Raw genomic sequence first — 14,878 nt, 5'->3', positions numbered from 1 at the left:
GTGGTATTACAAAATTGGAATGTATTAGTCAGAATTCTTCAACCTTGGGTTCCCAGATGTTGAACTACTACAACTTCCATCATCCCTGACCATTTACTAAAATGGTTGGGCATTAGGGGAGTTGTAGCCCAGCAACAAACTAATGGCAGACTTTTTGCAGGGAGAATTCTATACCTTTTAACTTGCTAAAAAAACACACACATTTTGATGCATTCACAAAAAGATTCTGGCTGGTAGAAATCAGCTTGAAGTTTTAAGATTTGGGTTCTAATATTGTGCTGGCTTCAAATTAAGTTAGTTAAACTTAAGATCCCATTTAAATCCATGGGGCCTGAACTTTATTGACTTAGCTTGGAAACCACTCATAGTTTATGAAGCTGTGGATGAGTGGACCCATCTTGCCATGTGCTTAGCTTTCGTGCCAAGACCCTTATTTTCAGTAGGGCAGAGTTCCCCATAACATCTGAACCAGGGAAACATGGGCTAATGTCAGTTATAAAACCAGAATAAGAAGCAGATATGCGGTTCTGGTTGCACAACCTCCATAATCTGTTTTAGAGTGTCTGAACCCTGAGTAATTAACCCTGAATGGACAGCTGTCTACTGTGTTGTTCCTGAATATTCATCCTCAAGCTGGAACTAAGATACAATACAAGCTTCTGACTGTCCAGAGACTACCAACATCATTCCAAACAACTATCTGTCTCCACTAAAGGACCAGCTTCTCCTGGTCTCAGGTTACCATAAATACATGAGACTCCAGTTTTGTCTTCCTGGAAATGTATAATCAGGAGTTCAAATATGCTCTCTCTCAAAACCTTTCTTCTCCACGGAATTTTGCATATTCTCTGAAAGCAAAGTCTGTTCAAGTAAGCAGCATGCAGCCAGCTAAATTAGATTAATTTATATTATTTGCTTGATGTTAATTTATATTACATTTATATAACTTGCTTTACATAAGCAGTTCAGTTCTGCCAAATGCCTAGAAATAAGTTTTTGTGGAAATTACCTTTAAAATGTTACAATGATCCATCATTTTGGGTAGTGTTTTATGGATCCATTCTCTGTTATTGACAGCCAACAATTCTTCAACTCCTGTGGTTTGATTTATAACTACATAACTTTTGGCTGGCTCTCCAACACTAACTGAGAGGTAAATCTCAAGAAACAAAGCCTGCTATACCTCTGCAGTCATTGTTTCTTAAAAGCTTGTCTTGTCATTAAGGGAAGTCAACTCATTATCAATTTAAAACTCTCATCTGTGGAGGCATTTTGCCTGGGTGGGGACCAAAGCTATCAGCAAGCAAGAAATGAGATTGAAAAATAAGAAGAATAGATCAGCTTCAACTGTACACTTAATGAAATACTAAGGAACGAAAGAAAATGGGGGGGGGACCAAGAACAGATATGAGGAATGTCATTCTTGTAATCAGAAAGTGAATTTATCGGACATCGTTAAGATCATGAAACTAACTGTTCCAAAATATTCGGAAATTAGAAAAGGGAAAGCTGCTGATCTGAAGTATTCTGGGGAGGGGGGGACTCTTTTCCATTTTTACCCACTCTCACATTAAGTTCTAAAGTCCAGCAACAAATCTATTACGTGAGGTTGCTGATCAAGATACTTGGTACTCAACCCAGCATATCACCATTTCCAAAACTTCTATTTTCATATGCAAATTTTCTGGTAAGAAAGCCAAAAGTCCTAGTTCCTCGATACAGTCATTTTTATTTTCTCTATCAGGTGGCCAATCAGAATAGTGTGAAAACTGGCTCAAGGACAAGAGGACAAACGTAGAGTGTCCTGTCTTAGATCCTAGAACAGGGTTTCCCAAACTTGGGTGTCCAGCTGTTTTTGGATTACTGTACAATTCCCACCATCCCTGACCACTGGTCCTGCAAGATAGGGATGATGGGAGTTGTAGCCCCAAAACAGCTAGAGACCCAACTTTGGGAAACCCAGTCCTAAAAGTCTCTTAAAAACATAATACCATTTTTTCTTTAAATATTAGCTCCACAACAGACAATTATTTGCTCTTAACACTCATGCAGAAGAACTCTAAGTGAGTTGCAAAAGCTATTAACAATACTGTTCATACAACAAAAATAATCTCAATTAGGCTACCTAATTTGAAACAATTCTGATTCTTGGCATGGTTTTGAGGTGGTAAATCAGCTAGAAAGAAGAATCAACTGAAGAAGACAAGCAAACAGTTTGCTTAATTTAACAGCTGAAGTCACAATAAAAAAGAAGAAAAGTTCAGAGCCCTCAAGCTTCAATAAGATGCTTCCCGGGTTACTCAAAACCATTTATGGCTTTAAAAAGACATAAAAAATAATCTGAAGAAGAAGAAGAGTTTGGATTTGATATCCCACTTTATCACTACCCGAAGGAGTCTCAAAGCAATTAACAATCTCCTTTCCCTTCCTCCAACACAACTAACACTCTGTGAGGTGAGTCGGGCTGAGAGACTTCAAAAAAGTTCACCCAGCAGCTGCATGTGGAAGAGCGGAGACGCGAACCCGGTTCACCAGATTACAAGACTACCGCTCTTAACCACTACACCACATCTGGCAGTCAACGAACATGTTTCAAAAGAAGTTTACAAGAGCAGCAGGTAGTACATGACATTTTTACATGTACTATGAAAACAGCTCCACCTTAAAATCAGAATACATAACAAGGGTCATATATCAAGGATCAAGATGGACATTAAGAATGCTAGAGCATGGAATAAGTTCTTGGACTTCAACTCCAAGAGCAGTCTGATAGGAGCATTCTGTCTTTTCCTGCCAAGAATTATAAAAGGATCAGTTGGCGAGTTCACAGTCCAATACTTTATTAAATAGAAGTAATGTATTATTGCTATTAAGCTGAAAACATACTTCAGGAACAGAAGTTGGACTTGGAATTGACACATAACCTCTTTGGATAAATCATACTATTGAAGGATAGGGACAATTTGGCTTTGCCATAATTGCTAACTAGCTGAATACTTCTGTTTCATTTTGTAAAGTGTTCTTCAAGATTCAAGCTTTCTTGATACTGCACCTTTTAATTCCAATATGCCGTATATTAACCCATTAGGAAGTCTGTTGTCCAGGAACTGCCACAAAGTTTATTCTATCAACACCACTGAGTTCTCTGCTATTTTAATAACCAAAAGCCTTGAGCTCAATAGGTATAAAGGTATTTCTTTTCCTACAGGTGGGTTGTAAAGTAAATCAACACTAAAATAATTGTGTTATTCCGATTACCAGTTGCATATCAGCAATACCACGCCTCTCAAGAAATCAGTTTTGCATAGGTACCATTGCTGGTGAAATTACAACATTAGCATCTGCAATGTGACCAAAATGCTGTTAGACTATGTTGTCCAGAACCCTTTAATTCCTCATTGAACAGTTACCTTCTGCTGCAGAGCAATTGCAACCACATGGCAGCATGAACAGCCATCCAAACAGCCTTAACAAAGCCTTGCCTTGAAGTTCCATAACACCAGGGACCAGCATATTTGCCAAATGAGATGCCTTGGGAACTTACGTTAAAGCAATGAGCCATCCAGAATAAGTCTCAATGCTTCTTTACAATTCTATGATTTTGTGTTTATTATCTGTGAACCTACTCAACAGTTCCACCTTAGTATTTTGACAACAGCAAGTTCACGGTGATCCATTATAGGGCATTACAGCTGAGCTTATGAGGCCCACAGAGACTTTCCAGAGGGATTGCTTTTAACTTGTTTGTGTGTTGAATGCTGCCATTATGGATGGTCAGGGATGCTTAAGTTTCCATTTGCAATATGTTTGCCTAATCCTTAGTCATGCCAGGGCAAAACAAAAAGAAAAATGGATCCAAAATAGCTTGGGAAGAGATTCAGTTTTTAGATATCCAAGAATAAATAATTCAGTATTTAGGGTTCTTTATCTTTTTTTAATTAATTGGTTTGATTCAAGGTTGTATCCAACACCACACAAAGAGAGAGTGTTCCACTCATGCTTCTTCTTCCTCTCTTCTCCCTGTGCACCCCCAAAATTGAATCCAGGGATTTCCCACCTCTGGAACAGGTTTTGAAGGTGAGAGGGGATGCAAAGGAGGGGGAGTTCCATTGGACAAATAGAGGTCTATTGCACAAGGAGAATGACCACATGAGCTATAAAATCCCAATAAGTAACAAAGTGTTGGTGCTAATATTTACTAGCATTAGATAAAACCACCTAGTAGTGAGTGAGACATCCAGTGGTATGATTTTTGTATTTTAAACAATATGCATTATTTCAGATATGTGGCAGCATAACTAGAAGATGCTTGTGTTTTGTTGTGACTATGTTTCATCAATATCATCTAGACAAGGACAGGAAAAATCCTAGGCACTTGGTACACCCAGGTGTCCTCAACTTTGAAATGTTCATTTTGTTAAAAAGAGCAGTGGCTGTTACTTGAAAGCATTTAAAATAGTTTCCCTGCCCACACTCTTCACTCATTTCCAAATATCACCTAAGTGTTACTATTACTACTACACTATGCCCTCAAATCGTACCGATTATTAAGGAATGCAGCACCCTGCTCCTTGGAGCAATAACATTTTTTAAGCGGCTCTCGTGTGGGAAAACATACATTTGAAATAGCCTTGGCTTGGCTTCTCTCACTCATAGCTATTTCTGAAGCAGACATTATTCCCATAAAGCACACACACACATTTCCAACAAACAGGGCAGGAATAAGAAAGTGGAAGTGAGTCAGGAAGTGCCATGTGGAGCCTCAAAAAAACCTGTGATACAGCACCAGAGAAACTGGAGAGAACCTACTGCCTCTCACCCAGGCATCTCTCTTGCCTGTGTAATGAGACTTGTGGTCCTCTGACCCACCAGATCCTTGAGAACGCTAACCACTTTCCAGATGCAATTGCTAATTTCTGTCAGATTCACCTCTGAAGCAAGTGTGGCAGGGGGGCCGGGGGGGGGGGGTTGAAAGGAAAAGGAAGGTTCCCCACCAAACAAAGAGTTATCCTCTTGCCTCATTCTGCAAAATGTCAAATGCAACAGCAGGCTGTGTGCACAAAGCTCTGAGCACACTCTACCACAAGCAGATGGTTGTTGCCATGGGTGGAGAGACATGAAGGGTGGAACAAGTTAAGTGAGGAAGCCAAGTTCAAGATGTTATTAAGTAAGGAATGTTTAACTGAGTAAGGAAGAAACCAAAATGAGTTAAAGCTGTCAAGGCAGATGAAGGGTCAGGCGAATGGCTGGCAAACTTATAAATTTGTAGCATAGGACAGAAGTAACAGAGCCTCATCACAGGTGAGATTTGGTTGATACATTTTATGTACATTTAGTCTAACTTAATTATCCATCTGCTTTTTTTTTTTTTTGGCATGTCATCTCCCTCTGACCTCACTGTTTACAATTTTCCCTCTATATCTCTACACCTGCCAATGGGAGATAATTCTTAAAACATCTGAAGAACCTGACTGCAGTCCACTGAAAGATATGCCTTAACAGATTTGCTAAAGGTGCTGTAAGACTCTGTTGAGATCTATGTTTTTCATTTTCCCCTCCTTTAAGTACACCAAGTTGTTCCATTATAACTTTTTACAGTGCCCACTGCTTTCAGCCAATCAAAGTGTCTCGTTTACAGGTTCCGTTTTTTGAGTTTTCCACAAAAAAGGAGCCAGCTGTTCCTTCCCTGTATCCCAGCTCACCATCAATATGCACGTGCAGGAAAACAATCCTTAATTATAAATGGGGGGTGGGGTGAACTCAATGAAAATCTAGAAAAGCTTCACCAGTCAGTCAGGTAAAGCCAATGTAAAAAGTGTATATGTTATACGAGCAGACAATGACAAATAGCAGCTGAATATGCACAGTCACAAATCTCCAAGCCACACACTTGACTACAAATGTATGGATCTTGCTTACGTGTAGTTTTGACAGCCCCCATTCTGCTCTTATTGAATTTGTGTCCATAGAAGAAATGTGAGTTAACATAATCATCCTCTTTGGTTTACTTGCATTAGCAGGTGAGTTATTTTCCATTAGTCCAGTGTTCAGCAACCTAGAACCCTCCAGTTGTATTATTGCTACCATCAACCCCAATCACCAGCAGCTTGCTGTGCTTGCTGGTGATGATGGGCAGCGTTCAAAACTCGCCAGGTGCCTTTTGCACCTGGCTGTCAACCAGATGCCAGAACGCCTGACATCTCCACCATCTGGAGGTGCATACCTGGGGATCACTGGATCTTGACTGTTTTCACACACTAAACACCACATCCTGTAGCAACAGGCCAAGATATATGTGGACTGTCCCTGGATCAAGTGACTTTTCTTCTTTAAGTTCTCAAGGTTCTTAACCTAGCTCAAGGGTGTCATCTGAACTAGCCAGATGTTTAGCTGATAATCAATCACAGTCAGTCCCATCATTTGAAAAAATAAAGACTTTAGAGCAGTCTTGTCCCAAAATGGCAACAAGTCATTCCACTCTGAAAACTGTGACCTTGTTTTAAGGAGCCATTTGGCACCAGGCTTATAGATTTGAGTTTCTAACACTGATTGATGGGAGTTTTAGTCCAACAGCATCTGGAGGGCTCCAGGTTGGCAAGGGCTGGGTCAGCATGCAGCAAAACAGACAGGAACACATTTATCATTCACCATAGCAAAATGCTCCCCCCAAAACCATGCACACAATCCCCTTATTTGCGTAGAAGAAGAAGAAGAGTTTGGATTTGATACCCCACTTTATCACTACCCGAAGGAGTCTCAAAGCGGCTAACAATCTCCTTTCCCTTCCTCCCCCACAACAAACACTCTGTGAGGTGAGCGGGGCTGAGAGACTTCAGAGAAGTGTGACTAGCCCAAGGTCACCCAGCAGCTGCAGGTGGAGGAGCGGAGACGCGAACCCGGTTCATCAGATTACAAGTCCACCGCTCTTAACCACTACACCACAGTGGAAAATCTCCACAAGTTTACTTGAAAACTAGGAATTACAGCTCAGTTTGAGTGAAATCACTAACCCTAGAGCAGATTCAAAAGTTCACCTGGGGACATAGCAGAGCTTGTCCCAGAATGTACCCATCCCCCATTTTTCATAGCCTTGACTGTGCTTCTCAAATAAAAAATCTTCTCTTTTTGTGTGTGGAAAAGAATACTCTGCTATATGCCTGTCTGGTTTTTTGCTTTTTTTAATCTGCTCTTTAACTAGGCCTTGTTAAGTACTGTTTTCAAAGATTTACTTTGAATATGTCCCACAGGCATGATCTGAAGATACATGATGCAGCAGAGTTTCTGAATGAAGCTAAGGAGCTATGGATCTAATCAGGGGACTGTCAGAGAATATGCTTCTTTAGTTATAACTATAGATGCAGAATCTATTCAAGCACAAATACCAGGAGCAAAAATGGATTCAATCAAACAGTCACAATTTTGCAGTGGTTTTTCAAAGGGTGCGGCAGGAAAGGATGGTAAGTGCGGCAGGAAGATTCCAGGACAATCAAAAGAAACATTTTGGTATAGTATAGTATAGTATAATACACCATGCTCATCAAAAATATTTTTCTATTTGCAAAATCAGAGCTAGAGCGACAAGTGATACTTAAAGCTTATACCTCTCATTGAGTTTGTATACATACTTAAGGTTCATATGTAAGAGGCTTGTTTATAATTATATTGTGATGAATGATTCCTGTTCTTATGTAGCTGCATTGTTTTATTATAAAATAGCTGTGTTCTATGTTATAGATCAAGCCCTGCTAGGAATTGTTTTTTTGTTTTGTTTTCCATTGTTATCACCAAAAACCTTGGTGTGTTTTTGTTGCTTTTTATTCTGAAAGTGTGGCCCCGGGGGGGGGGGGGAGTTTGAGAACCACTGCAATTGTGTAATGCCTTCCTTTGGACTTGCTGCCTGTTTTGTGACATTTTGGTCAGTTGTAACAGTTGTCACTCTACTGTGACAAATGTTAACACTATGTACTCTTTAATCCATCCACCAGGAGGTGATATTTCCCTGGTGAACTGCAAATCCCGGTATGCATCTGCTAGCCAAGTTGAGGTTTACAGGGCAGCTACACCATAGCCTCAATGTTGTGCTAAGCCAGGGCAAGGAGAAAGAAAGTCCACCCCTTACATACATAGGCAGTATGTTGGAGTCCTATGCTCCTAGACTGACAACAGATGCACTAGTTTTGTATAGTTTGCAGAAAGCAGAGGCACTGAAGGAATTCTTCCAGCTCCCAAGAAGTCACATGGTGTTCCCTCAGTTTGTTTATCATTCATTACAGAAACCACATTCCTTAACCATATGGATAAAAAAGAAAAGGATACCTTACGCAGTGCAAAAAACAGCACGCAGAAGATGGGCAGGATCTCAAGAACAAGCAGGCATGCGTAGGAGATGCCTGCAGGGTCAAACCCATATAACCAAATGCTTTTGAGAGTATACTGGTTTCTGTCATCAGTAGTACAAACAGGACCCAGCTGCCTATCTCTGGCTTTCCCAACCTGATTAAAAATCTGTACTCTGCCAGGTCAACTAGAAGAGACTCTTCCACCTGACAGAGGCCATAGAGATCCATGAGCTATCTGCCAGATACAGGTCAATCAACTTCAGCATTCTTTCCCATCGCATACTAGAATAGCCGTCAGAGACTATCCTGGTCTCGTACAAACCACCAGCACAATGCAGAGTGCCATCTACTGCATACCTAGGAAGATTGCTCAATGGGGAAAAAATGAATATAACCTTGAAACAAAGTGAACACACTACACAACTGGCCTGTTTTTCTCAAACATCCTGTAGACTTTATGGCTTGAGCACGATTGATTGTGACATGGAGAAAATAAAACAAAATAATCTGACAAGAAAAGCATTGAAATAAGCTGTTTTGTGTTTCAAATGCATTCCTGATTTTATTGTTACACCAGCAGTAAATAATCCATGCAGCCATGTTAATCAAAAGCAATTTGATTTCCCAGCAACACAGTCCAGTAACAAAGATGATCCATTGGTTGACTATGATCAGTGACCTATTAATACATCAATAAATCTCGCCCTTCAATATCATTAAGATTGGGGTGGGGGGCAACACAATAGTTTACTTTTCAAAGCTTTTCTTATACTTAAGCCTAATGCTATTTTTCTGTTAGATTCTGTTATCAACATTTAGCTAAAGTAATGAAGTCTAGCAGATCCTGAATAAGATGATACTGTCAGACACCTGTTTCATTAGAATGACTTATTCTTCTGCATCTAGCCTAACATGCCATAACCGCAGGTCGCAAAAAGTAAAAGTTATGAGATATAAAAGCATTAAATGTCAAGCAGAACAAGGAACCTATTTACGTGAGATCTTGGTATACCAGATTTGCAAAGTTCTACAACTTTCGAAGGAGGAAAATTACTAAGATCACTCGATGTGAGTAAGTTTTTGTTACGAGCCACTTTACCATTACTATCTTGTTGAAAATTTCATTTCTGCATAGCGGCTTTGACCTGTTTCACCGTTGCAAAACAAAAAGCGATTATGGTAGGCTATATCAAACTTATTCTGCATATGTGGTTGAAAGTCATTTCCCTGTACTCAGTGTTAAGCCAACACAAAGTGCTTATAAACCTGACAGAACAAAATAATATAGCGTAGTAAATCTGGATGAACCGCATACATGGGGCCTTGTGCTCTTCTGTACTTCCATCAAAATTGCTTCTCTGGTGTACGTTTCATCAGCTTTATTTGAGCAACTTAATTAAAACACTGGCTGGCCTTTTAGATCACAGGAGAGCAAGGACTTCCTAACAGGCTGCTGCAGAGAATCCTTTAAAGAGCTCTGGGTGGAGGGAGCAACATAGCAGCTCTGACATTTATCATTACATAAAAGTCTACATTGAGTGAATTTCCCTAGACACGCTGAAATACGATCCACACTACATAGTTTAATTGAATGCAACCATAAGACCAGGAAGTGGGGCTTAACTAGGAAGACGCCAAAGCTTCCATAGTAGCCATGGGGAAGTACTCCACAAAAGTTCAGCAACAGGCCAACACACAAACATACAACCTTTGTATCATCTTTACAGTTTCGCTTGTGAACTCTTGGCTGCCATGTGCAGATTCCCTGCTGCCAGAGGTAACTGAACTTTCAGATCAGCTGGATTCCATCCCAGTCCTGAGTTCACCCATCCTGACAGACCAGTGCACTTCAGTCATTCGACAACTGGAACATTACAGGCAAAAAGCCTCAGACAACGGAGCGCTGCTGCACAGCGATTTGCATTCAGCTCAGCCTGGTTCTGCATTGATTCAGCTTAGCAGATAACTTTCTCAGGAGAAAGGGCAGGGGGACAGAAGACTTCCTACAACTGGGAGGAATCACTGGTTGGAATGCAGCCACGACATACTGTCGCTCTAAGAAGCCTGAAGAGGGAGGGAGGGAGGGAGGGAGGCGGAAAGACCCCTGTGCCATTTCCCCACTGACTTTCCCTTCCTGGAACGAAGGGGTGAATTAAGAAGGAAATCGCCCAGCAGGCTTCCTGACCCTGTCCCTTTGGAATGAAAAATTGGAACCAAGCCAATGTCCTCCCCCCCCCCAATCCAAAAACGCTCCTTCGCCAGCAACTTGTGAACCCCCCTCCCCTCTTTTTCAGCCTGTCATCAAGTTAAGACGGGCCCACGTAAGGAGGGGCACGGCTGGTGTGCTAAGATAAAGAGGGGATGCAGCACCGGGGAGGATGGAGAAGGGGGGGGGGAGAGGGAGAGCGGGGAGCAAGCAAGCAAGCCAGCAAAGACTCCTTCAAGTCACTGCTGCTGCAGCAGGAGCAGCAGCGCCGGCGTCTCCCTCCTCCGCCTCTTTGCCCCTGCACGCCGCAGCCTGCAGCGCCTTCTCGCTCTCCCTTGCCAGCCAGCCAGCCGCGCGAGGTGCATTGATCTGTCCGAGGCGCCGCTGCTGAGGAGGAGCAGAGGCACGAAAGCGCCCAGGGAAACCCAACGGGGAGGAGGGAGGAAGGGGTCGCCCTTGCTCCCGGGCGGGCGGTCCCTCCGCTGGCGGGGCGGACCCTGGGAAAGGGCTGGGCTGCCCGGGAGGAGGGGAGAGCCAGGAGGCTCCGACGGGCGGCACCGGGCACGTCCCGCGTCCCCCAGCCCGCCAAGCGCCTCGCCCGGGCGGCCGACTAGTCCCTTCCTCCCGCTTCTCCTGGCCAGCCCAGGCAATGCCTGTCCTGCCGCCCCGCTCCCGTCTGGTCCCCGGCCTCCGCCCGGAGGGGGACACTCACCGTCCGGTGCCGCTGCTGCTGTTGCTGCTGACGGTGCCTCCCCAGCCCCGGGAAGCAGCCGGCGGCTGTCAGCGCCGCTCCTCCTCCGCCGGGGGTCCTCGAGAGGAGGAGGAGCAGCAGCGATCTGCCCGCGGTGGCCGCCATCTCTCAACTGGAAGCCGCCCCGCTCTCCGGCAGGCAGCGCTGCGGGGTTGCTGGAAGGGGGCGGGGAAGAGTCCCCGCCGCCGCCGCCGCCGCCGCCACTCCCCGCGCGCGCGCGCGCATACACACACACACACACACGGAACCAGCCAATCGCGCGGCTCCGCCCTCCCTGGAGGGCGCGGGGACGGAGTGTCAATCCCCGGCCAAGCCCGCCGCCAATCGCCGCCGAGGAGCTGGGAAGGGAGGGCGGGACAAGGCGCCTCGGGAGCTGTCCGTCAGCGGGGAAGGTGGAGGGGCGGGAGAAACAGGGAGGGAATAACTGAGCGGCTTATTAAGAGGCGCGCCTAGCTCAGGTAGAGGCTGAGGGGGTGTCCTGTGGAGACGCGCAAAAAGTGGGTGCTGCGATTCCAGCCGCGAGTCCTCAAGGGTTTAGGCTGCAGTCCTGACCTCAGCCCCATTGAATTCAGTAGGAATTACTTCTGTGTAGACGTCGTGAAGGTTGCGCCGGTGGGAAATCTCACCCTTGGCTGCTGTTTGATGCCTGGCTATCGGGGAAAGCGGGCGCTCGGCAAACGCGAAGATCAAATGCGTAAATGCAGTCAGAAAGAAGCCAGGCGGCTCTTCTTTTGCCTGCCTTCTTAGACTGCACTTTGTCCCAAACGCCGTCAGGTTGCTTATGAAGGCATTTCGGTCTCGCTCTTTTGGTGCAGAATGCGCGAGATGCCTCGTTTTGCTGGATCCGCTCCCTGGCTCCCTCGAAGGTGTCGCCCACGCTTTTCTCCTCGGAAGAGTTCAGAGCAGCCAAGGGCGGGAGGAGCAGGGGAGCCACGTCCATCCCGGGAGGTTGTGGAGGCAGGAAGGCTTGTTGGCAGGCGGCAGGATGCAAAGGCGTTGCTCTGCCCCGAGGGGACCTCCCATCGCGAGAGATAGAAAGGAGTCTCCCAGAATTCTGCATACCAGCTGCAAAATCCAGAAAAGGGAAGCCTAACAGTGCAGCTCTTAAGAATATCTAGAATTTGGCAGGGAGGAGCTGGGGTGATGCCTGTTCAATTTCAGATTAAGAGATGGGTTCTAATCAAAGTGTGCAATTTTACTGCCGGCCATTGAGTTCAATGGGACTGACCCCCTCGTGGCAATAGAACCTGCGGCTGCCATTGTGGAATTTGGCTTCTAGAAGAAGTAGACAAGAAGTGTGGTGAATAAGAACATTACAGTAGTCCATTTGTCGGTTCACAGAACAGGCCTGCGCAAGTCACTGTTGCCATAGGGCAATTGACTTAGCCACCACTGACGTGGCCAGGATCATAAATGTAAATATTGTTGCATGCCATTCCAAACTCTGAGAGGTGAGGGATTCTAGGCATGTGCCCAGGGTCTGGTTTCCTTGGAATGAGGGATGGCAGAGACTGTGGTGTCTTTATGACATATGGTTTGTTTGTTTGTTTGTTTGTTTGTTTGTTTACTTACACACACACACACATATTACACATATATGCAACTCAAGTCTAAAATTGAGAGGCTCTTAGCATTAGCACTTGCTTCCCCCAGAGTCACAGTCTTGGAATCAACATGACTGTGTCTTTCTAGTTGCTGCCTGCCTTTGGCTCAGCTCTCACCCAGAGCACTACTTTTGTTATACTGATGGAAGTAACTATGGCCAACATTTCACAAATAAGCTTGCCTGACCAGTACAACAATGGAATCCCACATTAGATTTTAACCCTAGCTGGATCCAGGACCCCAGAAAGTAGAAGGGACTTGGGCATCATGCAGACTATCTCTACTCAAAACACTGTTCATGATGCTGAGAACCAATGTGGTGTAATGGTGAGAAGGTCAGACTAGGGCCTAGGAGTACCAGAGTACAAATCCCTGCTCAGCTGTGTTAAGTTCAGTGGGTAACCTTTCAGCCTAACCTACCTCACAGGCCAACTAAGTTAGTTCTTGGTATGAGCTTTCAGCTGAAAGGAGAGCCATAGATAATCTCAGAAACAACCCAGACATTATAATTTAAGAAGCTGACAAAGGTGGAGCTGTCGTCATCATGAACAAAACTGACTACATTCAGGAGGCTCACAGACAACTTTCCAATACCGCCTTTTACATAAAATTGGACTCAGACCCCACACAAGAATACAAAAAAGAACTGAACAAGATTGTTAAGGAGCTACCCCCACACATCCAAGAACAGATCCTCACTAACACACCAACAGAACCTCGACCAGGAACTTTCTATCTTCTACCTAAAATACACAAACCAGGAAATCCAGGACGCCCCATCATTTCAGGTATTGGCACTATTACAGTGGGTGTCTCCGGTTATATGGACTCTGTTCTGAAACCATATGCCATCAGTGCTCCCAGCTATGTACGTGACACCACAGATTTTCTGAGGAAAATACAATCTTTAAATAATCTTCCCAACAATACTATACTAGCTACTATGGATGTGGAATCTCTGTATACCAACATCCCACACAACGATGGTTTACAAGCTATAAGGAACACCATTTCAGATAAAACCACAGCGGACTTTGCCACCAAACTCTGCCAATTTGTCCTTACCCACAACAACTTCAAATTCGGTGATGACCTGTTCCTTCAGATCAGCGGCACAGCAATGGGCACCCGAATGGCCCCACAGTATGCCAACATCTTCATGGCAGATTTAGAACAACGTTTCCTAAACTCCTACCCACTCAAACCTCTCTTGTACCTGCGATACATTGACGATATTTTTATCATCTGGACACATGGTCAACAGACCCTGGACACCTTCCACCAGAAATTCAATGATTTTCACCCCACAATCAACCTAACAATGAATCAATCTATGCAAGAAATACATTTTTTGGACACTACTATAAAAATACAGGATGGGCGCATAGACACCACCTTATACCGTAAACCAACTGACCGACAAACATATCTACATGCCTCTAGCTACCATCCCAAACATACCAAACAGTCCATTGTATATAGCCAGGCACTACATTACAGCCGCATCTGTTCCAATTCTACAGACAGAGACTCTCACCTAATAGATCTACAGCAAACCTTTTTAGAACTAAAATACCCAGCAGATGAAGTTAGACAACAGATCAACAGAGCCAGACTGATACCCAGAGAGAACTTGCTGCAAGACAGACCCAAAAAAGAAAATAATAGAACACCTCTAGTCATCACATACAGCTCCCAAGTTAAAACAGTACAACGCATCATCAGAGATCTACAACCTCTCCTGGACAATGACAGTTCTCTTTCTCAAGCTCTGGGAGGAAGACCTTTCATTGCCTACAGACAGCCACCCAATCTTAAACAACTCCTAACCCACAATAATACTACAACCAGACCTAACACGGACACTGGCACCAGAGCCTGCAATAAACCCAGATGCCAACTTTGCTGCCACATACATCCGGACAACACCATTACTGGCCCCAACAACATCACACATACCACCTCGGGACTATTTAA

At 44.2% G+C, this 14,878-nt stretch overlaps 1 protein-coding gene across 2 annotated transcripts in view; it reads right to left on the bottom strand.

Moving 5' to 3' along the window:
• Positions 1-11,567, bottom strand: part of MCU (mitochondrial calcium uniporter) — a 79,840-nt gene extending 68,273 nt beyond the window's left edge. For both annotated transcript variants that reach the window (XM_083740773.1, XM_083740772.1), the window contains exon 1: positions 11,258-11,567. In XM_083740773.1, coding sequence (XP_083596899.1) covers positions 11,258-11,401 — 144 coding nt within the window. In that variant the 5' untranslated portion in view covers positions 11,402-11,567. The remainder of the gene's footprint in view (positions 1-11,257) is intronic.
• Positions 11,568-14,878: the final 3,311 nt, after the last annotated feature.

This window comes from Podarcis gaigeae (genome assembly GCF_964106915.1).
Source record: "Podarcis gaigeae genome assembly, chromosome: 5".
Taxonomy (NCBI): Eukaryota; Metazoa; Chordata; class Lepidosauria; order Squamata; family Lacertidae; genus Podarcis; species Podarcis gaigeae.
The sequence above is the reverse complement of the archived record's forward strand: the minus strand, read 5'-3'. Positions and strand labels throughout refer to the sequence as shown.